Source organism: Pteronotus mesoamericanus, unplaced genomic scaffold, assembly GCF_021234165.1.
Source record: "Pteronotus mesoamericanus isolate MK-2021 breed Mesoamerican mustached bat unplaced genomic scaffold, CSHL_Meso_final contig_263, whole genome shotgun sequence".
Lineage (NCBI taxonomy): Eukaryota > Metazoa > Chordata > Mammalia > Chiroptera > Mormoopidae > Pteronotus > Pteronotus mesoamericanus.
Window position 1 is genome coordinate 8,899,301 of NW_026555112.1, and position 26,893 is coordinate 8,926,193.

The 26,893-nt window shown below is 38.6% G+C and overlaps 1 protein-coding gene across 6 annotated transcripts in view; it reads right to left on the bottom strand.

Moving 5' to 3' along the window:
• The window catches only part of NR1H4 (nuclear receptor subfamily 1 group H member 4), a 72,662-nt gene that overhangs the window by 20,772 nt on the left and 24,997 nt on the right, over positions 1-26,893 (bottom strand). For 4 of the 6 annotated variants that reach the window (XM_054574640.1, XM_054574641.1, XM_054574642.1 and 1 more), the window contains exon 4: positions 19,208-19,573. In XM_054574640.1, the coding sequence (XP_054430615.1) occupies positions 19,208-19,573 (366 nt within the window). Of the gene's footprint in view, positions 1-19,207; positions 19,574-26,480; positions 26,590-26,893 lie in introns of those variants that run through there. The other 2 variants (XM_054574644.1, XM_054574645.1) reach the window with 1 other exon arrangement.

Genomic DNA, 26,893 nt, shown 5'->3' on the forward strand with positions numbered 1-26,893 from the left:
TTTCAACTTCTCAGGTGAAATTCAAATGCCAGTTTCCATCCCCCCTCAGCTTCAGGGGATCCATGCCAATCTTCTCAAGTGATCTTGTTGATGGCCTTTTCATTGGGGGGCCTTTTCATTGTGGGGAGGGGGACCCCTTTTCCTAATGCTCACAAAAGTACCACACGTTCCAGTGGCAGGCCCCAGCAGCAGACACCCGCACCCCGCATTCACCCCTTCCCATTGGGGTATGGGGTTCATAGCACCCTAGTCACAAGCACCAAAATCTTGGGAGCAACACTGTTCTATAATTTCCATTTCCACACCCTCAAAGTGGGTGAGGTATTTCATTAGTTTTTTACTTTCTACTACAAGATGGGTTCACTTTGGAATGTAACATCTAGTCTTCATGTCTCTCTGCCACAGTCAAAACAAGAAGTCTTTCCTATTTTAACAGCCCATTGGAATAATACTTAACATTTATTAAGTCCTCATTAGCTGTTGTTCTAACTACTTTACCTGCATTTGGTTATTTAATCTTCACATCACTTTATGATGAACCTAATATTGTATGTTCCCATATAATAAATGAAGAAAACAAGCCACAGAGGGGATAAATAACTGGCCCATGATCACAGGGTTAACAAATGGACCAGGAAAATTCAAACCCAGGTGGTCGTGCGCCAAAGCCCACACTCTTAAGCACTGTGTATGCTACAGTTGCCTCCCTTGGGTCACAAGAGAATAGAAAACTTCTATTAAATATCCACTCTCTGAAACCTGCGTTCTCTGACCTCGGAGATACCAAATGAGTAAGGCATTCTTGTCCTCAGAGCTTCCAAATGAGTGGGAAGACAAAGAAGTAAATTCCCAGCATAATACAAGATAGGATAATAGGGTCCAATAATAATAGGTAGAATAATTGCTAATTCAACAATAAACTATTGGACTGTAGATACAAAGTGATCATTTCAGGGCCACACTGTGTGCTCTAGGAGGCTGTCAAATTTTAGGGGAGGTGTGTAGAAATTCAATCACAGGTATGGAGATTTGTATATTTGTTGTGACAATCCTTCCAGCATAAGGCAATGAAAAATTATTCTAGTTAACTAAGTACAGGGTCTGGCAGAAGTAACACCTGCTTGAGTGTTTTTGGAAGGGTAATAGTATTGGTGTGATGATTTAGAGTTTTAATTTGAACATTTTACCTGAAATGTTATACGGTGTTTGAGTGATATTGTTATGCTACCGAATTACATGCTTATGATTTTGTAATAAAAAGGGGTATTATTTGTGCCAGACCCCTGTATAATAGGACAATTTTCCAATAGTTAAAAGTCAAGTGTCTTAAGGAAAAGGCATTATATGGCCTGGGAATAACCCTAATTAACTTCAAGTAGGGGAAATCATCGAAGAATTCATGAGGGAAATAGAATTTGAGCTGGATCTTGGACATTAAGTAGGGTTTTCAAATATAGCCTGTGAAGAAGAAAGGACATTCTGGGAAATGAGCAAGGGCAGGGAGTTACGGAAATTCCAAGGACGTCTGAAAAATCTATCTTGATGGGGTTAGCATGAGCAGCTAAATTAGTGGGAGATGGGTGAGGAAATAATGTAGAGGGACAGACCATGGTTAAATACCTTTGAATGACCACATAAGTAGCTGAGTCTTTACTGTGTAGAAAGAGATGTCATTAAAGGGTTTTGAGTTTTGGCAGGGGAAGCTATGACCTAACCTGCACAGTGAGAAGAATCCTTGGTACAAGGGGAAGAAAGGTGGAACAGAGAGACTGGAGACAGGAGACTGTGACCAGCCAAGAGATGCTCCATGTCTGGACTTGAGGGGGAGAGGGGAGTTGGTGAGAACAGGGAGGAGGAAACAGAGGAACCGTCAGGACTTGGTAACTAAATATGAAATCAAAGGCTGAAGGAAAAGTGAGAGATGTCAAGGCTAAAGAGTGATAGACTTGCTTGTGAATTTATCAGTTGGCATAACTTGCAGTAGGAAAGATCTTACCATTTTCCTAAATGTCAAATTCAACTGTGGAATGTCTCAAAAAAGATGGTGCTTCAGATCAGAGTTGATATTGGGAATGCAAATACCAAAGTATGCATGTTAAAGAGACTATAAGCAAAACAAAAAATTTTTTCCTGGCACCCAATTATTGAGCTCAGTGACCACTTTAGCCTGAGTCAGTCTTTCTACCAATCTTCAGCCCCTGACAGGAATAATCCCATTTAACATTGTCAAATACTGATAGCTCAATAGCTAGCAGAAATAAAACTCTTTATTCCAAGATGAGTCAAAGGAACAGTGAGTAGGAAAAATCTGCAGTTTTTGATCTGATATTTAACTGAGAAAGAAATCATTATCATCTCAATAGCTGAATTAATTAGCTTTCCCTCAGAGGTGACAACACAATATTATCATTATATCACTTAAATATGGGTATATATACTGTATTTCTATTTATGTAAATCTATCTATACACATACCTCTGCTTCTATCTTGTGCATATTTAACAGTAGTCCTATCAGAGAAGTCATTTGGGAATGAATGAAAAGGATATTCACTGAGGAACAGAGGCTCCCTGGTAACAAAAGATGAGGAGACAGGGCTGACTTTGCCCTATAGGGATTCCTGGGGTGGCAGGAATGAGCTTTAAGATGGTAAAATGGATCCCTCAAATATGCAGAATATTATATATCATGCTCTTCTGCTTCTTTATACACATGGAACTTACATACCACACCTAACTCACACACATTCATGGACATGGACATGTATACACAAATACACATGTACAAGCCAGATTCCAGCAACTGAGGCTACCCATTACTTTGAAACCATGGTTGTCCAAACCTTTAAGGGTCCCCATACTTTGAAAACAGCAAAAAACGCAAAGCTGAGCAACTAGTGATCTTTACATCCAATATGGCCCAAACAATTAGGCTTTAGATCTGTCTCAGCACACCGTAGGATAAAAAGGGCTCCCCCACTCACTTATATAGGATTTATTTTGTATCAGACACTGTTCTAAACATTTTGCAGATGTTGATTATTTTAATATTCAGAACAGTCTTATGATGTAGAGTCTATTATTATCTCTCTCTTACAGATAAGGAGTCTGAGTTACAGAAATGAAGTAATTCGCAAAAGACTCTACAGACAGTAAATGGTAGAGCTCAGATCTGAACCCTGATAGGCTAAGTTTCAAACTGCTTTTCACCACTACATTGTGCTGTCTTTCTATTAAGGGGCTTACATTCTTAAAAATTGTCTTTAGACATTGATCTCCCCAAATCCCACACAGCTTGTTAAGTGCTCCACGGTTTCTTCCCTACCTCCAACGCTTCTTCAGAAACATCCTGCCCTTCCTCCTGCACCCCAGCTGACTTTCCCACCTCTGTCTCATTGCTAGGGAACTGCAAAGAAGCACAAACTCGATCCAGGGCTGCCAATACTAACAAAGGAAGCTTTGGTCTCCATCACACACTTTCTTAATCGTTAGGATCTCAGCTTTTCTCCTTGAGCTGCTTTCTGAAATTGTTGGAACTTGATAACAGACTCCTGATCACCTGGTGAGAGCTGTTTCAGCCTGTTGCCTCTGAAAGAGAAAACCCTCAGACTTTTGACATGTAGTTGATAAAATTACTGTAGACTATTTTGTTCTTGCTAATCATTGAATTTAAGTTTTTTTCCCCCCTTAATATCTTAGCTACAAAAATGTGTACCTGAATTTTCCGATATTTACTTTTGCCAACTACAATTTCTTTTGATGTTTTAAATTAAATAGTTTAAAAAGGACTGACTTTAAATTCTTTTTGGAAGTTGCTTGACATCATTCATAGGCAGACAAATCCATATAAACCTTAGTAGTCGAGGGGCAGTCATCAAACTTCTATAGTCTCTTCGGTCAAAATGTGCCATGAGAGAAATATATATACCATGAAATGAGAGAAAAGTTCATTACTTTAGAAAACAGTTCAACTACAGCTCCATCAATGTACCAAAAATGTTGGTGAATCTCTGAAAGATAGGAAACAGGAAATTTATGAAGAAATATGGCCCAAGAGAGGTGCATAAGAATGCAGGAGTAGGAACAACGGGGGAAGGTCCAAGTTGAGATACAAGGAGATGCTAACCACCCTAAAATTTATAGGGAAGACTGAGCCAAGCCAGGAGTTGGCTAACTATGCAGGACAAATTTGCCCCACCCCCTTGCCTATTTTTGTATGACCTACAACTTAAGAATGAATGTTAGAATTTTTAATGGTTGAAAAAAAGTTTAAGATTATTTTGCAATAATGCCCTGATGGTGTGGCTCAGCGGACTGAGCACCAGCCTATGAATCAAAATGTCACCAGTTCGATTCCTGGTCAGGGCACATGCCTGGATTGCTGGTCAGGTCTCCAGTTGGGAGCTTGCAAGAAGCAACAGAGCGATGTGTTCTCTCGCGCATCAATGTTTCTCTCCCTCTCTTTCTCCCTTCCTTCCCCTCTCTCTAAAAATAAATAAAATCTTTTTTAAAAGAATACTTTGTGATATTTAAAAATTATATGGCATTCACTATCCACAAATAAAGTATATCAGAACACAGCCAAGCTCATTCATTCACATGATGCCTGCCTTTGCACTACAATGGTAGGGTCAAAGAGTTATGACAGAGTCCTTAACATCCATGCAGCCTAAAATATGAGCCCTTTACAGAAAATGTCTGCCACCTCTTGTGCAGTATTTACATCCAGTGTCAAGAAATGAATATAGGCCAGAGGGGGAAGACAAAGATCAGGGGGAATGGGGTGTCTCCTTGCCCAGAAGACAAGGACCAGAACATTCTATCCAAAAGCACATCTTGTCCTCTGTCCTGACCACTAAAAGCAGGCTGCTCAGACACAGACAGCAGCTTCAGAGAGGTGAGCAGGGAACCTCGGGGCTACCCAATGAATGAGATCTCTCTTCCTTCTAGAGCACTGTATGAATTGCCTTTGTGAGAGTTTTCCCTGCAGGCAGCTCTGCATCTGTTTCTCCTTTTGCCTTCACCTACAAGGAGAGACCACCCCCCCAAAAACCCGGAATTTATTTATAAAAAATTGTGTATTTATTCTTATGTGTTTAAACTTCAGTCACCTTCAAAGTACTCTCCATTTGACACAATACACCTATCGAGACATTTTTTTCCACTGTTCAAAAGTTTTTGAATTTGTTGATTTGGTTGTCTATTAGTGCTTCTGTCATTTTTGTTTTGCCTCTTTCATACCAGCAAAATGTTTCCCTTTGAGGGCTTTTTTATGGGGGGGGGGGCGTGCTTAGGGTGAGATCGGATGAGTAGGGAGGGTGAGGCACCTGGGGTCATAACATTTTTGTTCAAAAACTGCTGAACACTCAATGCGGTGTGGGTAGGTGCACTCATAAATTACCCATCATGAAATGGGCAAACATGTTGAGTCTTCAAAAAAACTCACTGAAAAAAAATTCACTGAAGCTGAATGCAGCCTCTCACAATGACGCCAGCTGGTACACTGATGCAGATGGGTTCTGAGAACACTAACCTAGCAAGGGGAAGCCTGTACTACAAGGGGGCGACCCTCCAGAAGACAATTCTGGTTTTGGGGGGAGTTCCCCTTGTATTAATAGAAAGTGCAGGGTCCAAGTCTGAGACATTGAAACATATCCTATTGATAAGTTGACCGACACAAGCTACAGGTTCATGGTTTTATAAATCTTTCATATAAGCATTTTTAGAAAGCTTAATTTATTCATCAGCTCAACCACATAACTGAACTGGGAACGAAATTAAGTCTACCTCATTTTAGCACTGTAGATGAATGTAATAAATCTTCCCAATTTTTTAAAAGGTCAGTTTGATTATGTGGCCTAATGATTTCTGGATGACCAAAAGATAAATCATCTCCCACTCAAGTTCAGAATAACAAGCATTGTAATTAGCTATAAATAATAATAGCAATAATAATAACAACAGAACCCTCATATCCTTTAGTCAGCTCAAGTATCACTGGTTTATCTACAGCAGCATCCTTTATGAGGTCCACCTATCCCTTTCCCATTGCACTCTTCACATCCCTTATCTCTACTTAAAATTATCATTTTTTTGAAGAGTTCATTATTTTCTGTGGTTCAATATCAATAGCTATGAAAGGATATAAAGTAGAACACTTCCTCCCTATACCTGTCCCCATGCTACTTAGTTGTCCTTCCTAGAGATAATCAATCTTATTTGCTTTTTATTTTTGTGTGCATGAGTGCATATATTCTTATAAAATTACCTCTTTGAATTCTTTTGATTCTGGGTTGAATTAGATTAAAATATACTTTCCACCTACTCCATGCCTGCCCTTGAGTAGCCTCAATGTGTCAGGAAGAAATGCACAACCACACCAACAGTTTTGTTTATTCCTAACAATAAATCTGGAATGGGCCTTCCTTTCTACAGGCATCCTTGTCACACCCCAAGTCAGGGCCTTCTTTCACTCTCCTAGATTTTGTCACAACTTCTCTTTAATCTCCCACCACCACTTCCACACCTCTGACTCTCAGCTGATGACTGAGCTTCTTATTTCACTGAGAAAATCAAACCTGTCAATTGAGAATTCCCACATGCACCAGCATGAAATCTATTAGCCTGGCTATATCTGCACCACATAATTTTCCTTCTATTTCTTTTGAGAACCACCCTCCATACATCACCCTATTTTTCTGCTCCTCTTAATGGCAAACCCTCTCAAAAGAGTAGTCCACATGCATTGTCTCTGCTTGATCTCCTCTCTTTTTCTCTTGAACCCATGCCAACTGGCTTTCCCCTGAGAACCATGACACCACACAGGATCCTTCTCTTTGCTTCAATTCTCACTCCTACCCACAATTGATATTTGACATAACTGAATGCTTCCTCTCCCTTGAGTTGCTTTCTTCCATTGGATTCCATGAACCCATTCCCTTGGCTTTCCTTCTTCCTCATTGATCCTTTCTTCTCTCTCTCCTTTTTTTTTTTTTCCCTAATCATCCTAACCTTTAAGTATTCTGGTGCCCTAGGGCTCAATCCACAGTCCTCTTCTCTAAGTAAACTCAATCCCTGTGTGATCCCACCCATCACCTTGGCTTTAAATTCAATCTAAACACATGGATAAATGGATACCTCTTAAATTTATATCTTCAGCCCAAGCCTCTCTCACAAACTCGAGATGCACGACCCCAATCACCCACTCATCTTTCCCTTGGATACCTCATAGGCACTTTACACTTAACCTGTCCAGAACGGAACATCTGCTTCTACACTCCCAGTCACACTCTCCCCAGTCTTCCCATCCCCATAAAGGCCCTGCCCACCTCCCTGTTACTCAGACCAAAATCTTCAGAGTCATTTTGCCTCTTTTCTTTCTCTCCCAGCCCACATCTAAACCATCAGCAAGTCCCATTCAGTTTTCCTCTGTCAAACTTTGTTTTGGTCACTGCTGTACACTTAAGGCCAGGTAAGTTACCTGTACCTACATGGCATTCAATGTTTGTGAAAGGAGTGAAGGGGTTGGCTCTACATGCTGTTGACTGATATCTCATTAAATTTGGTAGGTTAGAAATTAAATGTCAGTAATAGCAAGTTCAACTGTATGGTAGAGCATCCTTCCCTTGAGATGGGCAGGTTTCTAAACTTCAAACAGATCCCCAGTCAAAACACAGCTTTGCTTCTCAGATTTCCTTGCATGTTCTCAACTGAGGTTCTCAAATTATATCTTTTAGTGCTCTATGGAATTATAAATAAGTTCAGATGCCTTGTTTTTCTCTCTAATCAACAACATAATTTAGAGATCTAATATTTAATTGGTTTTTATTTTGCAACTAAAACTCAGGACATACGTTCTCCTTTACACTGACCTGACATTTTGCAATAAAAAAGTGTGTTATATTAATGGACATTGTACATTCTAAAATTTCCCAGAATGGTTATAGATATAACTCATCTAAAAGCTGAGCATAATAATCAGTCAGAATAAGACTTACCTAAAAGAATGTAAATTTTTTTCACCTTCTCTGCCTGTCAAAGCTAGGCACATTTCATGAAATGAATAAAGGCACAATCTTTTTGTTCCCAAAAGCAATTCATTTATTTATAGAATAATAAAGTAAAAGACAAAATATTTCTTTGTTTCCTTAAATTCATACTTGAAGTTTAAAAAACATTCTACCCTTACTCATGTTTTATTGAAATGTGTGATAATGAACAAACAAGTTTCTGTCTATAAAATATATAAATATAAATAAACATTATTATATTTAATACTATTTTTAAAATTTTTTAAGTGGTATGACTGGTGATTGTCATTTTTATATGTGCAAGGGCCTTGACAACTTTATACTTAATTGTTAAGAGGGTGTTTTATTTTGTACAGTGCTGTTCACTAATTTATAGTTGTGACTGCTTTTGGAAAATATGTTGGTTGAAAACGAGGAGACTGTTGTGTCAAACAGTTGATGGGTTTGGAGTCGTCATCACTTAGGCTTTATTTTTCTTAGTTAGTGTGCTTTTCCCCAAACACAAAGCCAACTTTTAAAATGCTCATGTTCTTTGCATATGCTTTAGTGGCAACCGTCTTTGGAGAGTCATCAACAGCAGGAAGAAAGGCTGGACGGTAGAAGAAAAAGTGTAGTTTAGGAGTCCTGCAGGTTTGAAAGCCAATTCTACTCTACTTTCCCATAGCTGTGAGACCTGGGCAAATCTCTGAGTGGTGGTCTCTTTATCTACAAAGGAGATGATAATACCACCTCATGGAGCCATTATAAGGGGAAATAAAATAAAGAGACTGTGGTGGGAATTGTTCAGCCCATAACAGAAAGTCATTACCTGTCCCAATTTGTTTGAGTCCATAAATGTGCATTTTTAACTAGTTTTAGAAATGTTCAAGTGAAAGGATAATTTATTGAGTGATTCCTGAATGCTTTGTTCCTGCTCCTATTGCTATTTTGCTTTTCTTTCCCATCCCAAGAGGATAACCATCTTTCATGTTCACTTGCTGACATCAAGTTATCTACCTCTATGTAAAGATTGACTCTTACATAGGACTTTTGTTTTCAAACTTTCATTGGAAGGGTTATACCATATCACCTCAAAGGTGATGGAGAGGGAGGTCAATGCTTTCACTGTTGGAAGAAGTAGGGGCAGCTTAGCTGGAAAGAGCTTTGGGGAACTTCCCCATAGCCCAAGACTGGGATGAGTCTCATAGGTTCTATGAGTATTGTACTAGCACCAACAAGAGCCTCCAGAAAGGTAAGAGATCTCTACTCCAATGGCTCTGAGATAAGAAAAGAAAAATGTTAGAAGCATGGTCTTGGAAATCTAGAGACAAGATACCTATGTCAAATGGTGGTTGGGGTGTTCACTCTCCAGGACTAACTCAAAGCTGGATAGGAAGCACATCAACTGATACCAAAATACTCCACCCTGTGTAAGACTCCTTAGATTTGTCTGTGATTCTGGACAAAGAGCACTGCCAAACATAAGCCAAATGGAATTTCTCATCAGCCAGGCAAGTTATAAGCTTGGAAAAGATTAAATTTGCTTTAGAGAAATATAGGAATATGACATGTCTTATACTTAGTCCTCCTACTTCCAGTAACAAAGTGTTTCTAAAAGGTTAAACATAAAGTTAATCTAATACAGGGCCTGGCAGAAGTGAAGCCTGCTTGAGTGTGGTTGGTAGAGTACTAATTATGGGTATAAAAATTTATAGTTTTAATTTGAACATTTCAGCTAAAATGTCATATGGTGTGTTTGATATTGTTATGTTATAGAATTATATGCTTTGATTTTGTAATAAAAGATTTTGCAATAAAAAAGGGGAATTATTTGTGCTGGACCCTGTATATGAAGGTCACTACTAAAATAGTAAGTGAAAGTGAATTAAATAATTATGAAAATAGATCTTCAAAATTTGTGAGATGCAGCAAAAACAGAGCTTAGAGAAGATGTATAGAGCATTGAATACATATACTAGAAAAGAAGAAAGGTCTAAAATTAATAACCTAACCTTGTACCTTAAAAACCAAAAAAAGAGTAAAGTAAATCCAAAGTAAGCAGAAGAAGAGAAGTGATGAAGGTTGGAGCAAAAATCAATGAAACTGAAAATTGAAAAACGATACAGAAAATCCACAAACTGGTTCTTTGAAAAGTTCAATAAAATGGGTACATCTCTAGCAAGGCTAACCAAAGGGAGAGACAGATTACTAATATTAGGATGAAAGAAGGGTCATCACTGCTAATCCCTTGGATACTAAAAGGATAATTAAGGAATATTATGGACAACTCAGTGTCTTCTCTACCTTTCCTTCTGTGTTTGAGGGGAGGGCAGATGGTTTTAGAGAAATAAACAGACAATTCAAATGACCAAAAACAAAATGCAAACTACAAGAAAAGTGGTTGCCTCTGGGGAGCAGAACTTGGGGGTGCAGAGGGTGGGAACATGGGCCTTTCCCGATTACATGCCCTTTTAACAATTAGAAAGTTGATTTTTGATTCAGGTGTACTCACAGCTTTGACAAAATATTTATTAAGTGATAAAGTCATCTAAAGGAATTGAAAGCAAAAATCCACTGACACCCTAGCCTTACTTGGTGTCTTTTAGGAATATGAAGGGAAAGATAACTATGTTCTGCATGAGCTTGGCTTTGCATGCCTTTAAGAGCCAATTTGTATGGACAAATTTAGATTCCCCAGTGGGCAAAATCCCAGGAGCTGGAGGCTTAATTAATTATTAGAAAGAGAGATAGTTTTGAAGATGGTATATGATCCAAATTAGGGAGGCTAGATGAATAGAAAAATAACAATGATAAAATAACAAGAATTAATCAACAAAATAACAACAGCTATTGCTCATTGAGCAATCAATTATGCCAGACACAGAACTAGATGTTTTAAAAACAGTATCTCATTTTTTGCAAGAGCCACAATAATAATAGTAATAATAGCATTTATTGAGGGTTTACTCTTGGCAAGCACCATGTTAATTGTTTTATACAATTAACTTATTTAATGCTCCTGACAGCCCCTAAGGTTGTCCTGAAGACTGAATGAGTTAGTACATCTAAATAAAGCCTGTATGTAATAACCACTTGATATATGTTATCTATCTTCCTTTCCTCCTCCTCCTCTTTTCTGCCTCTTCTTCCTCACCACCATTATCATCATCTCTCTCTCCTTCTTATCATTTTTATTATTACCCTTACTTTGAAGGAGAGGAGTCTGAAGCCCAAAGATGTTAAGTAACTTGGAACAACCAGGGAAAGAATCATCTGGGTTGGAATCTAGGTTGACTGCCTTCAGAATCCTCCTTTTCTTGGGATTTTTCTAACATTATTACAAAAGGCTTTTAACACAGTGACACAGCTTAAACACCAACCTTTGTTTTGCACAATGCTTTTAGATAATTTGACCTACAGAGAACATTAGGGTCGTTATTAAATTATATAAAATCATATCTCAAAATCAAATAGGATTTTAGTAAGTTTGTGAGTTAGGGTACCTGGGTCCTAACCCATAATCAAAAGGACTATTGAAAATATTATATGTCCATTCTATACACTGGAATAGTTTCAATAATTCTGGAATCTTTTCTAAAACTTTAGAACTAAGTCCAATGCTGGTTCACTGTCTCCTATAAAAAAATGTTCAAAAGGACAATAGGTCTCCCATTTACTCATAAAGTGCCTTTTAAGAATTCTACCATCCTCTCAGCAAGAAGGATGTGATGGACACTGACCTATTTGAAAATGCAACCATTTGAAACTTCCAGTCAGCTGCAGATCCCTTTTGTTACTTGAGATTTGAAGTTTGAATCAAAATTCATTCAGACATTAGCATATTTCCATATGCTCCCCAGATAACTGAGGGCAAAAGAAAGCTCTAGATTTAATCAAGTGCTGAGCAAATGGTAGTCATTGTTGCTCTGCATTGTGTTTGTGTTCTGTGGTTATTTTTTTCTTTCTTAAATGCAGATTGATTTTATTTATTTTTTTAAAAGTCAAAGTTAATTATAAAATATTTTAAAAATTTAAAACCATTATAAAGTCTCAGCAATTAAATCAACATGACACCAGCTCAGAAATATAATCAATTCGATCAATGAGATATAATGAGCATTCTAGAGTGCAGTTGTTTTTAAAAGATCAAAATTTCTTGATGCCATACATGTCTACAAGAAATAAAATACTCAGAAAAACTAAAGTAGTTCTAATAGAAACAGATAAAGGAACCAATGAAATCAGGAAGTTTAACCATGATCTTTGTTTTATTTTTAAGTTTTTAAAAATGTGTGTGTGTGTGTGTGTGTGTGTGTGTGTGTACTTAAGTATCGCAGGTCTGACACATCTGCAGTGAAGTCCTAGAGCAAGCAAGCTGCCAGGGTCTTCATATATAAAAACCTAACTTAATCCTCAAAATGACCCTGTGAAATAGCCAGTATCCCTGTTTTACAGATTGGAGGATCAGAGAAGTTAAACATTCACAAACTAAGGATTGGCTAGCTGGCTACCCACTGTATCTCCCTCTATTCTGGGATGCGCCCTCTACTTTAAAGGCAGGAGAGTTGAACCCACTCTTTCCCAAGCTTCCTTGTGACTTACATGTGGATATGATTTAAGCCCTGCCAAACAGATGCCCTTGTGAGACATTTGGAAGTTGGAAGTGAAGCAAGAGCTGTGCTTCTGCTGCTTTTGTTGTCTCTGCTGGCAAGCAGGGTCATGCCATTTTGCTGTGTCCGCATCTGGGTTTCCAGGCACTGGCTTCGAAGGTGTGAGAGGCGAGACAGGGGGCATTCATCCTTTGTATGGACAAATTTAGCAGGCAATGCATGGCTCTGGATCCAGTCATTATGGTGAAGGCGGCTTCCTGACCCCTAGATGGCAGCTAAGGTGGCCAACTGTTCTTGCACTAGCATCCCGATTCCTCATCTTTTGAACAGCAACTGCCCTGCAGGCCTGTTCTTCAGGGGGCTCCTGGAGGCTCAGTACAGAGCCTGCTCCTCTGCCTTTCCAACTTCCCCTGTACTAATCCCTTCCTACTTGAAATTTTGGTTCCTGTTTCATTTCAGTGAACATTGACCGACACATATCTCGCTTACTCAGCCAGGAAGTACACAGCCAAGATTCATTGCATGCCTGTCAAACCCCAAAGCCCACACTCTCTTTGGTGGAAAGTCATGGGATGAAATTCGCCTTGCACTTCATAAGCGCGGATATCCAAGGGGGTGTGGGGGAGGGGGGCCAAGCTGGCTCAGCAGACAGGCTGCCTGGCTTGGGACACTGGTTCTTTCACTCATATGTCTCCCTGTTCCGTGTGCCTCCTCCCCATTCACTAAGCCAGGACAACTTTCACTTGTTTCCTCAAGAGAACATATACAAAGCACAAAGGAGCCAGTTATTGGCTTTCGGTCACCAAAGCTTAAGCTTCAAGATCCCAGACACTAAATGTTCCCAGCTGGGAGAGGCAGGCAATCAAAGAGGGAAGGAGCTCACACCTGTTAAGTACCTGAGACGGCCCTGAGCTCTGTTTCTCTCAGCCTCCCCCCGCAGGCTGAGTCCTGGGATGGGCGCAATGAAAGGTTATAGAGACTCCGAGTCATTTGGGAATCCTGGGGCAGAGGGATTCTTGCATCTTTTCTTGGAGAGCATCTGGAAAGGCCCTAGGGGCTTCCTGCACCCAGCACGGCACAGGAGCAGGTGAATGGCTGCGTGGGATCTCTGGGCAGCCAGGCACTCCAGCCTGCCGCTGGGGCAGCATCAGGATCCTGCCCGCCTGAGCTGCAGGGAAGCAGGAGGGTCAGACAAGAGGGAGGGGTGTGCCCAGCACCCCAGGATGGAGCCTCAGAGACCTTTCCCACTGGCGTCTGAAGACCAGCTAGAACAGTCCCCAGTGAAGGCCAGGCTGTGTTAACAGCCCTGAGAATCAGGGGCCCCCTCCCCCACCAGTGCCCAATCCCTCCACAAGGCTACAAAATCCTGGAACTTAGACAAAGCCCCAGAAAATCGACTTTTTGGGGGGATGGTGATGGTGAGTACAATAATCCTGAATTGAATGAAATAAAGTTTTCACCAGGGTTTGAAACTGAATTGAATCCAATTATACAAAATGCAGTTACATTTCTTGCCTTGAGTGTTGTGCAGCTTCCAGTTCATCTGACACTGGTCCTCGAGAGTCATTGGTCTAAAAAAAGGGTGAGCAAACTACAGCTAGGCCCATGGGCCAAATTCAGTCCATTGCTCATTTTTTGTTTGTTTTTTGTTTTTAATTTTCCTGCCAATTTTGTGTAAGCTAAGTAAAGCCACAGGTATGCCTTGAGTTCTTTGCTTGGCTGTGTTTGCAGGGTTGCACAAGTGCAACAGAGACTGCTATGGTGCAAAGCCTAAAACATTTAGTGTCTCTTTAAGAAAAAAAATCGTCAACCCCTGGCACAGAGCATGGGTTCTGCCTGGCTCCATGTCATGTCCTCACTTGCTCTCCGGTCCTTTTGCTGCCACCAGGGGGGCAAAGTCTCAAATCACAATCAATGAAAAAGCTCTGTCTCCTTTCTCTGCTCTTAAAAATGTATCTACATTCAGTTCCAACTTTTCCTTCCCGAACTACGCTGAGCATTGGTTCTCTTTTGATCCCTTTTCTGTCCCTTCTTTGTCTCCCGTGACCCTGCACTTTCCTGGAGCCTCCTGTCTCTGACTTCTATTCTCTATATCCTTTGTGGGCTTCTCCTCCTTGCCTGCTTTTAAAGTCAGGGGTTTTTGTTGGTTTGTTTTGGTATTTTTCCTCTCAATCCTGAAGCTGGTGTTTCTGAGGGTTGTCCTTGACACACTGGTCTCACCCAGTCACCCTGCCATGTCCCAGAATTCTCAGGAGGACCAGGTTTCACTATCGCCCTCACATATAAGGAGGTGACCTGGCCCAGGCTACTGACTTGAGGGGCTTATATAAGCCCTTGGCTTGAGCAATACCACTACCTTAACACCTAAGTGAGCTCTTGATTTTCCTCCTTTGGTCATGGCATTAGTCAATATTAGCCTTGAACAAACAGCTCAAAGAGTAGAATGATCACTTAGTGGGCAAGCAATAAAAGGCATCGTAACTTAGCAGTTAATAATAGAGGGTCTGGAGTTAGATTTATAAGCTATAGGTTTGAAGCTATACCTCTTATTAGCTGAGAAGCCTTGAGGAAATTGATTAAACTCTTGTGCCTCACTTTCTTCATCTATAAAATGGGGATAAGGTATGAGAATTAACAGGTTGACTACTGAAGTGTAGTAAATATGTTACATAAGCTATTAGCACTGTTTTGGACTTGGCCTCCAAATCTCAGCTCCTTTTTGAAATGGTATGCTTAATCCTCATCTTTAAAATAGGCTCAGTAATACCTACTTTTCACAGTTGCTGTAAGGATCTGAGGAAATGTTTATAGCATTGGCATGTTATTGACACTGAAATCTGTGTGTTCACGTTTATGATGGGATTTTTCTTTTGAATCAGATTTTCAGAATAAACTATTCACGTTCTTTTCTTTTCTCTCCAAGCAGGAAACATGACTTGGTTAGACTTTGTGCGTTTCCAGTCAACATCTTTATCTATTGAATTTTTCTTTTGATGACTGGAGAGCAGCATTCTCCCTCCCCCGCCTTTGATAATTTCACAGCCACAATGCGCAACCATGCTGCTCGGCCACGTAAGTCAACTCAGGTGCCTTTTAGGTGTGATTCTCATCAGTAGTTCACAAACTTGAGCAAGGAGGGTTTGTTAACCACAGATTCTTGGGCCCCATTCTCAGAAATTCCAATTCGGTAGGTCTGGGGAAGGGCCCTCAAATTTGAATTTCCCACAATTTCCCAAGTGATGCTGAACTGATGCTTCTGTACCAGGGACCACACTTTGGGTAGCACTGCTCCACACAGACAAGGTGGGCAGGCTTTTGGAAATGAGTCAACATCAAATAGAATAAGTGTTGCCAAATATATGATAATGCTCTAAGACTATAACAACAATAATGATAGACATTTATTGAGTCTTGGTTATATACCAGGTCATTTTCTAAATCCTTTACCCATATTAAATTTGTTTTTATATTTTTATTTTATGAATGTCTTTAAAAATTAATAACAGTATTCTGTGGATCATCTCTATGACCATCTTATGATGCCATTCAAACAAAATGCCCTCATTTTTGTTTGTGTCCATGAGTTCATTAACAGAAAGAGGTACAATATTTGTTAAGAGCTATAAAAAGTGGCAAAAGTAAATTCAATGTGCATGGGATGTCCTCAGCTCAAGGCTGGCCAAATGGAGCCCTAGGTGAACCAAGGTTTGGGTGAATTAGTTGTCTGAACGTAGAAAGCAGTGGGGAACTGAGGCCTCATATGACTTGAGGTCTAGGCATACCAAACTCAAAAGAACCTAAGCTTTAGTAACATTCTGAGCACATAATATGAGCAATCTATTATTTTATTGGTATGAAATCTTTATAAATCTGTAATGTTATAAACCTTTTTGCTCTTGTTGCATAACAATTTTTTGTATTAAAAAATAGCATAAGGAATTAAGTAAAAGCAATTTGGATCAACATGAGAAACACAATGCACTTCCAGAAAGCTCCATATATAACTTAAGTTTGAGAAACGTCACATTATAATAGCACTTTTAACTCTACAGTTTATCCCAGTGGCTCCCAATGGGGTAATTTTGCTCCCCGGGGGACATTGAACCATATCTCCTGCCATTTGTTGTCACAACTAGGGGGATGCTACTGGCATTTAGTAGGTAGAAGCCACGGATGCTGCTAAACATTCCACAGTATATATAAGACATGCCCCCACAACAAAAAGTTATCTGGCCCAAAATGCCAATAGCATTGTGCTTCTGAAACCTTGAACTAACATTGCCTTTCATCAATTCATAGCAATAGGAGGAGTGATACGGACTATACATATTTTTTATTTATAAAATTTATAAACTAGGTCAGAAGACAGGAAAAAACAGACATGAAATAATTAGAACTTTATGAACGGTTGTACTAGAGATTCAGAATATTTAAAGAAAAACAACTAATATAATTGCCCATACAATGCAGAAATTTCTTGTATGAGGACTCAAGCCTGATCACCTAATCACTTTTTGAATTTTTATAATAATGAGGAGTTCATTATTATCTGAGACAGGAAGCAAATCTCATTTTTGGAGGACTTCTTGATGTGTTAGAAAATTATCTCTTGAATTATGCCCCAAATACACCATTCCATGTGCTTCATCTTTTGGTTCTCATTTTGCCCTCCAAAGTAAAAGACACAGTGACTTTTTAAAATTGGTTTTTAGAAATAGAGGAAAGGAGAAAGGGTGAGAAACATCGATTTGTTATTCCACTTATTTATGCATTCATGTGTTGATTCTTGCATATGCCCTGACCAGGACTGAACCTGCAAACTTGGCATATCAGGATGATGCTCTAACCAATGGAGCCACCTGGCCAGGGCCCAGCCACTTTTTGACTAGAGCTACTACAAAGTTCTTTTTTCTTTTATGTAGATTGGCAATTAACTTCTTAAACCTAAGTGTAGAATTTTATTTTTATTTTAATCAACTTTCCGGCTGGTCATTTAAAGACTTCCATTTTTTTCTAACCCACTAGCTCTTCCTCCCTGCTTTATTGCAACTCTCCCTCTTTTTAATTTCAGCATTTTTTGTTTCTTATTTCCAGCTTTATGGAGGTATAATCGACATACAACATCATGTAAATTTAAGGTTACAACATGTTGATTTGTTACACTTACATAAACCAAATGATGACCACCACAGCCTTTGCTAACACTTCCATTAGGTCACATCACCACCATTTCTTTCTTTTTCTCTTTTTTGAGAACATTTAAGATCTACTCTCTTAGCAACTTTCAACTCTCCTTTAACTGTCACAAAAGCAGATTTCCATCTCTAAAACTCAGGTTGCTCAAGAAAAAAATTGCCACCAAATATGGGAGGGTTGCAAGGTAATATTTACTTTTATCATTTGGAGCTGCAAAAAATTAAATAGTATAAAAGAGATTGAATATATTTTTACAAAGTAGAGTTATATATATGATATACCAATGATGAACATGGATTTTCATATCATTCAAATAACTTTCATGTAGCAGGCACTATGTTGGGTGCTATGGGGAATAATAGAGCTGAGAAGACATAATCTATGCCTTTAAAGAATTTACAAGCTTTCTTTTTACCTATACAAACTTGGCTCTCCACACACGCACAAAAATAAGGATATTTTGAAGGCCATAAATGAGATATTTTAAATTTTCTTTATAGATCTGTTTTAACTTTTATATGTGAGGCACAAACACTACTTTAAGTTTTAAAAATCTAATAACAACACATTAAGTTTTTAAGAGGTGACTAATGTAGCCTCTTTTACACAATCTGATCATTTGAACTTTCAAAGGTTTGAAATGTCCTTGAGCTATTCTTATGTGACTATTTATTTGCATGGCAATCATGGACATCTGGGAGCCTGAATTTGGCACACCATTCATGGATTCCACTCAAGGGCAGTTCTTATTCAGCTTTCAATGTCGTAGAAGCTAGCAGAGTGCCTAGCACATGCTAGGCATTCCATAAATATTTGTTGAATGAAGAAATACAAAGATAAATGGGTTAACCTACTAGTCCACTCTGTTCTTTCCTCTGAAATTTTATGAACTTATTACCTGTGTCCTTCTTGGGAAAGTAATCACATAGGACTTTATATTGAGCCATTTTCTTATTTTATATGTTATATTTTATTCCTTCTAAATGGATAGAAATTTTGTTGATCTCCCCACCCCTTATATCATCTCAAAGATGGTTCCTGCTAAATGAAATATTTGTTGAAAGAACCTATTATTAATTCCTTCTTTCTTAATTTTAAAAGCCGTGAGCCCAAGTTTCTCTTTAAAAACAAAAACAAAAACAAAATCCATAATCATAAATTTCTTAACTATGTGTAAGTGTGTAAATAGGAAAAAGATTACTTATTTCTAAGCAAAGTATTTTACTAGGCTTTTCCTAGAGATCTAAGACACTAAACAAAGGTGAAGAGATAGGAAGAGGTAGGAGAAAATGGGAAGTTGTCTGGGAAAAGGGAAGAATCCAATTAGAGGGATTTGACAACCAACACAGTAAAACCTCAACAAGGGGAACATTGCCAACCAAAAAATGCTTACCTTTGCACCCCTCACAGGTCAGTGCGTTGTAATGGTATCCAGATGCTCTGTCTCCACAAACAACACATAGCTCATCTCCTTTTATTCTCCCTGCTGACGCACCCATTCGGGCCTTCTTTGTTACAGGAATCTCTACTACCTCAGTCTCCCCCTGGTAGAGAGTCTCAGCTGGCATTGGCTTGAGTTCATATATTCCAGGGGAGTACCATTCTTCGGGCTGCTGGGGGTAGAAACCCAGGTTGGGATAATAGGATGATGAGGAAATCTGTGGCTGAACTTGGGGAAACTGAATATTGTTGTATTGTGAGTATGATTCCACTTCCAGATTCTGTCCTAGAGGACCCGCTGTTGGTTCTGTTAGTACACCTGAACAAAGTGACAATGAACTGGAATTAACATCATCATTCTATAAATTAGAGAAGCACTTTAGCATACAGTATGTTTAAGAGTGTAAGCTCTAAAAAAAGACCAAAATGTTTATACAAAAATTAACTTTTTTACATCAAAAAAGTCTGCATAAAGAATTAAAAGACTAAATTATAAGCTCAGAAAAAAATATCTACAATGTAAAGGACAGACCAAATGGTTATATCATAAATATGTATAGAGTTCTTGCAAACCAGTAAGAACACATTCAACATGGAAAAAGGAAAACAAAAAGGAACATTTAAAAAACATAAAGAACACTCTGAACTCTGAACTAAAGAACACTTAAAAAAACACTCAACATGGAAAATATTTAACAGTCTATGGAAAAATGATAAAAGACATGAATCATCAGAATAAAAACACAAGTGTGTTACAAAGATATAAAAATGTGCACATCCTTGCCAATAATTAAATTTAAATTGAAACTACAATAGAAAATATCATAATTTTCACCATTAAATATATAAAGGTTAAAAAAGTTTGACAATACACACTCTTGGGAAAGCAGAATTCTTGGAGAGCAATTTGTCAATATCTTTCAGCATTTAAAATTCAAACACCCTTTGAACCCAACAATCCACAAGCATCTAAATGAAAAAAATGGTTGCATAAAGGGTTCATTTGCAGCAACATTTGTAAGAACCATAAATTGAAAGGATTTAAATATGCATTGATAGGAGTCTACTTAAATAAATTATAATATGTCCATACAATGAAATACTATGTAGATGTGAAACACTAAATATAGGTGCTGATACGGAAAGGTTTCTACAATATGGTGCTTTTTGAAAAAACTAAGCTATAGAGTAATGTGCATATTTTAATGAATATTAAGAAACACTGTGCATATGTGAGGGAATTTTTTTGCACAGTGCAAAAGGAACTGGGTGATGGTGAGTATGGGAATGAGATTACTGCATTGTTCTCTGGGATGGGAGAATGCACGCACACACACAGGACATAGTGCCTGAAATTTGTCTACCTGGGCTCAAATCTTAGCTTTATTTTATTACTTACTATCTGTGCATGTTGACAGTTTACTTAACATTTTTAAGATTCTGTTTTCTCTTCATACAACAGGATTTAATGCCTATCTTATTAGGTTGATGTAAAGATTAAATGAGATAATGTGTTCAAAATGCAAGTGTTCGCTAAGTGTGCGCACACATAAAGTGCCAGGTGAATTATAGCTGCCACCAAAGCAGTAATGATCATTACTCCCGCTGCCATTATGAAATGAGCCCATGATCTAGAAAACCTCTAGGTGCTAGAAAACTATCATATTGAGAAAACGCTTCAGTTTCTTAGAAATATAAACAATGGTTCTTTAGAAAATAGCAGTGTTTAAATTATACAAAACGCTAAAAAATTTCATAGACACAAATAAGATATAGGAGAGTCTACAAATGTGTTTGATTTTTCAAAGTGTGGTCAGGCAACTCTAGACCAAAATTCCAGCTCCACCCCTATGAACAATGAGCTGAGCAAATTACTGACAGTAATGATAACCCCAGTTTTTACAGCAGTGGGCTTGGGAAGAGAATAACTATATCTAGATAATACAGATCCACAGTTCCTCCTCTAAAGCCTTGGGAGTCGCCTGTGTTTTCAAATTCAGAGTTGCTTGGATTTTAGAATAGAATATAGTATTATTTCCCCTAGCATTGTCTGGGGAAGAACCTGGATTCAAACAGCAATATTTTCCACAAGGCAATGTATGGATACTCATGGGAAGAGAAATTAACGAAGGCCATAAATGCCCTCGCATTCATTTAGGTCCGGTTTCTCCACTGAAGAAGTTTGTGCCACACTTTGAAAAAAAATCCTTAGTTTTTAGGGTTTTTGGAACTTAGAATGGTCAATTAGGGATTGTGAATCTATGCATCTGTACAAGTAGAATGCTCTTCACAATGCTTACAAGATGGGTGACACCATTATTATTATTACTACTACTACTACTTTTAGAAAAATTTATTAGAGAGTTCTTCCTAGTACCAGGCACTTGTATATTTTCCATTCCTTCTCACAAAAGCCTATGAAGTAATTAACATTATCCTTCTCACAAAATCTGATATGGTAATTAACATTATTACCCCATTTAACAAACATGTAGCCTGTGGCATAGAGAACTTTGGCAACTCTGCTCCTACCTACCTAAGTGGCTGAGCTTTGAACTCTGAGAATCTGACTTCAAAGCCCATGTGCTGAACTGTTCCTCTCTAGGATAACTTCAAATGAGTGATGCTTTAGGGCATGGCAGTAAAGTCTTTCTATTCCTCCCTCTGAGTTCTTTGGTCCCTTCAATGCTCTGCTTGCAGATAACCTCTAACTAGAACTGCAAGGCTCAGCATGATCCTACGCTTTCTTTTCCAGCCATTCCTTAAATGTTCCTTGCTGATTCCAGACTCAGGAATTTTCCCATGTGCTGTTTCCTGAGCCTGGGACCACCCTCAACACAGCCATCCCCTCTGAGAGCTTCCTCTCACTAATATCCACTTACCACTAAATTTCCCTTTACGTGTGGTTTCTCTTGGAAGTTTTCCCTGATTCTGAGTCCCTGGGAGTCCTGGCTCTGAACCTAGTTATTTGCTACTTACCTTCCCTGCCTGGGCCAATCTTTGCTCATCTGTAAAGAGAAGACTCCATGCTGGATAATCTTATAGTTCTTTGTTATACCTAAAATGTCTGTAAGTGTATAACTAATGACCCATGGGCATTAGAATTCAGGGCTTTTTGACAATGGCAAAGTGGAGTATACACATATTTAATGTTTCTTAAAAAGCATGCTTTCTGAATTGACCCAGGAAATGACTGACAATGTACCAAGTATACAGTATCCGTGTAGGTATCAATTTCTTCTTTTATGCTTGACTTATTCATATAAAACCAGCATTGAGTCTGAACATTGAACAGACAAGGCTTGTCTAAAGACCACAAAATGGAAGAACATAAATATATGGAATTATGACAGAAAAAAGAAAAGGTGTAAATAAAATCCTGATTTACTTAACAAATAAATGACTAAAATTTCTGGAGTGAATAGGATTGAAAAAAACTTAGCATTAAAGAGTTTCACTTGCACTTTCAGCTAGATTTTATCCTCCAAACCATCTTACCCCAGATCAACTCTGCATCTCCACTCCCAACACTAGTGTTTCTCTACCTTCACTGCCGGGAAGGCTAAGCAACTTGCCTGAGGCCAATCAGTTAATGACAGAACCTGGATTCCGTAGAATCCAAGGAAATGTGTATGATTTTCTCATATAACAATTCCAAGATCTCTGAATATTATTTCAATGAAACAAATGTTTCAATAATCAAGAGACACAATGGAGTCCCCACTCACATCAGATCGTAGTATCAGTATATCAATCTCTGAAATCATCTCAATTAAAATGGAAAGGTTTCACAAAGATATCAATTCTACTACATGGAAACAACAAAACATAGTAAGAAGAGAAGATTGGTATACAATAAATAATGCCTCTATTCCCAAAGCACACCTATTGAATACTTCTAGTATATCAGCATCTCTACCAAATCTCTACAGACAATAAATATACAGGCAACTTAAAATAATTTTTTAAAAAACCCACCATGGCAAACATATTTCAAAATGGGGTACTAGAACAACTTCTCCTGTGAACTGAGTGTAAGACCTTGAACCACTGCCTAACATTTTTGTCTCGATTTCTTCTATAAAATGGGGTTATTAACACCCAGCCTTGCTAGCTCATAAGGTAGTTCTGGCTGTAAGATAGTCATCAAGGAAAAATTTTTACAAGTTGAGTGCCATAAAAAGACATGTTTGTTTCCTTAAGAAACTAGCAAAACTCTGACTCTAATGACAGCTAATTGATAGTTAATTAGTAATTGTTAATATCTATCGGTCATTTTGATGACATAAATTACAGGATACTTCTTCATATATGTGTGTGTGTGTGTGTGTGTGTGTGTGTGTGTGTGTATACATATATATATATATATCACTTACTATTTGCCAGATACTGTGCTAGGTTCGGAGGATAAAACAATGAATAAGACAGACAACAGATAGAAAAGGCTCTGTGTGTGTGTGTGTGTGTGTGCGTGTGCGCGCGCGCGCGCTCTAATGTCCAAAACCAGGATAAAACCAAGCAACAAACCCAAAATTTTCTGATCAAGCAAAAGCAGAGACGGGTCAAGTTTAAAGTATGCTTTCTGAACAGATAAATTTATTTCTACCTTAAAATAATTTAAAGGGATATATATGAAAGTTTGAATTTGAGAGTGGGTTTTGTTTGTTTGTTTGGAATCAGTTAATCAAGCAGCTGGAAAATTTGGATTCCTTGTTACAGGACATTCTACATGAATGAGAGTATAAGAGATGAGGGAAGAGTTTTTAAATGGGGAAGCTTGAATAGATCCTAGGGGAGCCTGAGACTCTTGCAGAGGAAAGCGAAATCTCCTGGGCAGAGAGACTGCAGCATTTTGCAGCGTCTCTAGGGACGTACTGTCTACGGCAGCTTCCCGAGACAATGGCAGCGCTCTATGCTGATCAACACATTAGCCACGAACCATATGGAATAGTGAGCATTTGAGACATGGCTAGGGATAATGAAGAAATAAATTTTTCATTTTGAATTTTAAATAATTAAAATTCAAAATGAAATAGCTACATGTGGCTAATGATATCACATTAGTGCCGCTCTGAGGAGTTTGTGGTCCGAACCGCTGGGCGCCTGCAGGGGAGAATCGGGTTCCTGTAACAGCAATGGCACTTTCCCATGACCTCACAGCTTCGGAGCCCGATAAAGGGCCCAGGTTTCATCCAGTTTTCACTTCCGGCACAGCGCTGACCACAGCACATATATCATGGGGGTTTGCTAAAATGTCTCATGAATGAGAGCATTGCCTTCTCTGCCTCATTTATTTCTTAATTCATGGATTCTTAACTACAGGATACAGCTTCATTGGTGGAGTTGTTTGCTTTTCCTGGCGCCAGGCCTTTCTGATGTGGGTGCCTTCCCTTGGCTTGTGGCTGAGAGCCCCCTCGGCGAGGGCTGTCCAAGCCCCCTCGGCACAGAACTGACCTCTCCTACCCTCTGTACACACCTCTACCACAGCACTTAGAAGTGGGTTACAATCATTTTTGTTTGTTTACAGGCTTATCTTCCACGCTAAACTCAAGGTGAAATGATGTACTGGTTACAAGGGTCCTACCTCATGGGCAACTCTGGATGCAATTTACCCACGATCTGCTAGATGCATGAACTTGCTAAAGACATTGAACTCCTTTAACCTTCTGTTCCTCTACAAAGTTGGAATAATATAGTACCTAGATGAGAGGTTGTAGTGGAGACAAAGACAGGCAAAGAATATAAACTGCATAGTGCCTGACACAGCATTAACGTTCAATACATTTGTGTTTCTGCTGTGGTTAGTTTGTGAACTTTTTGGAGCATCATATCATACCATATTCCCTTTTTATTCCTGGCACCTTACACAAAGCCTGACACAGTGTAAGTGTTGAATATTTGTTAATTTGGAATAACAAAAAATTACTTCCTCAGCTTTCAATTAATTTCCATTTCTAAATAGTCACCTTTTTTAATTTACTCTTTATTGTATTTTTTCCATTACTATTTAGTCCCTTTGTATCCCCATCCCCCCAGGAATCACCACACTGTTGACGTCCATGCGCCCTTTTTAAACATCACATTTAAACAAACTAGTGTGCTGCTGCATCCATGGTCGCGATATGTTCAATATTGTAATTACTGTAAAAATGGCTAGTTTCTCTTTTAACTGGAAATTTAAAAGGTAAGATGCTGTTTTGAGAAGAATATTAAAACAGGCAAAACATACTGTCTTCATTCTAGTCTATGGTTTCATTATAATCCATGTTTTGCTACAGAAAAAAATAAATAGCGTAGGCCTCAAGCTGAACTCTTTACTCATCTGACTTTCCACAGACTATTAGGAGAAATAGGCTGTGAAACTAGTTCAGGAAGTAACTGTTTCTCAATCTCTTTTTATTTTTCTCACCACAACCAACAGTTTGAAATATATCTTCTATCTTGATTCCTGTACACATGTATACCTAAGTAATTGAAATAAAATTTCTATGAAGCACACCTATCTTTACTTCTTGAGATGCATACTGAGATTGCTGTTCTACTCTACTCTTCTATTCTATTCTATTCTATTCTATTCTATTCTATTCTAGTTTTTAATGCTGATTATAAGCCACAAAATAGATTTCATGAATCTCTGGGATCTGAGACTTGCCATTTTAATTTTTTTTTAAGATTTTATTTACTTATTTTTAGAGGGAGGAGAAGGAAGAGAGAAAAAAGGAGAGAAACAGCAATGTGTGGTTGCCTCTCACACACCCTTACTGAGGACCTGGTCCACAACTCAGGTATGTGCCCTGACTGGGGATCAAATCAGCCACCTTTTGGTTCACAAGCCAGCACTCAATCCATTGAGCCACACCAGCCAGAGTGAGACTTGTCATTTTTAAAACACTGCATTAAATAATGTACTTTACAATGTTATTTCAAAGGTTCACAAGCATTTATGTTAGAACTGCCTAATGTTTCACTTGAAACAATGGTGCTCATTTTACATAATATCCAATGAGGAATTTGAGGAAAAACATACTTAGATTTACTCTCAATGAAATACCTACCTAAAGGCCTAGAAAAAAAATCACCCTACCCCAACTTCTCACCCCCATCTTTCGGTTCTGACTGAGCCACCTTTGACAGAGATCTGTAACTGTCATCTCTAACCAGTCTCCCCCATTTCCTCCGTCCAGTTGCAGGAGCTCAACCGAGAGCAGCTACGATCAGTGTCCTACCTTTGGCAGGTTTCATGCCCATCATTTCCATGATAAATCCTGACGATGTGCGGCTGTGGCAAGGACTAATTCCAAGTGGATTTTCTAACTCCTGAAACTGCATTACCATTCTTACCTTATTCCCAGCAACTGAAAATGAGACTAGGTAAGGAGTGACAGAGGCCAGAGGTTGTATGGCTTACTTATTAACTTCATTGCCGAGCAGAATATTTGTAAATGTTTATGAGAATAGTCCTCAATGCCAAATTGCCTAGTAAGCTGGAAACCAATCTCTTAGATAAACATTTTGGGGGAGCACTTTCCACTTTAAGAAATGTTATAGGGAACAGATCTATTTGGTTGCTCTTAAAGTGGATTTGGGGAACCAAGTGTCATGCTCTAGGTCTTGAAATTTGTTCCTATCAAAAGGCTAT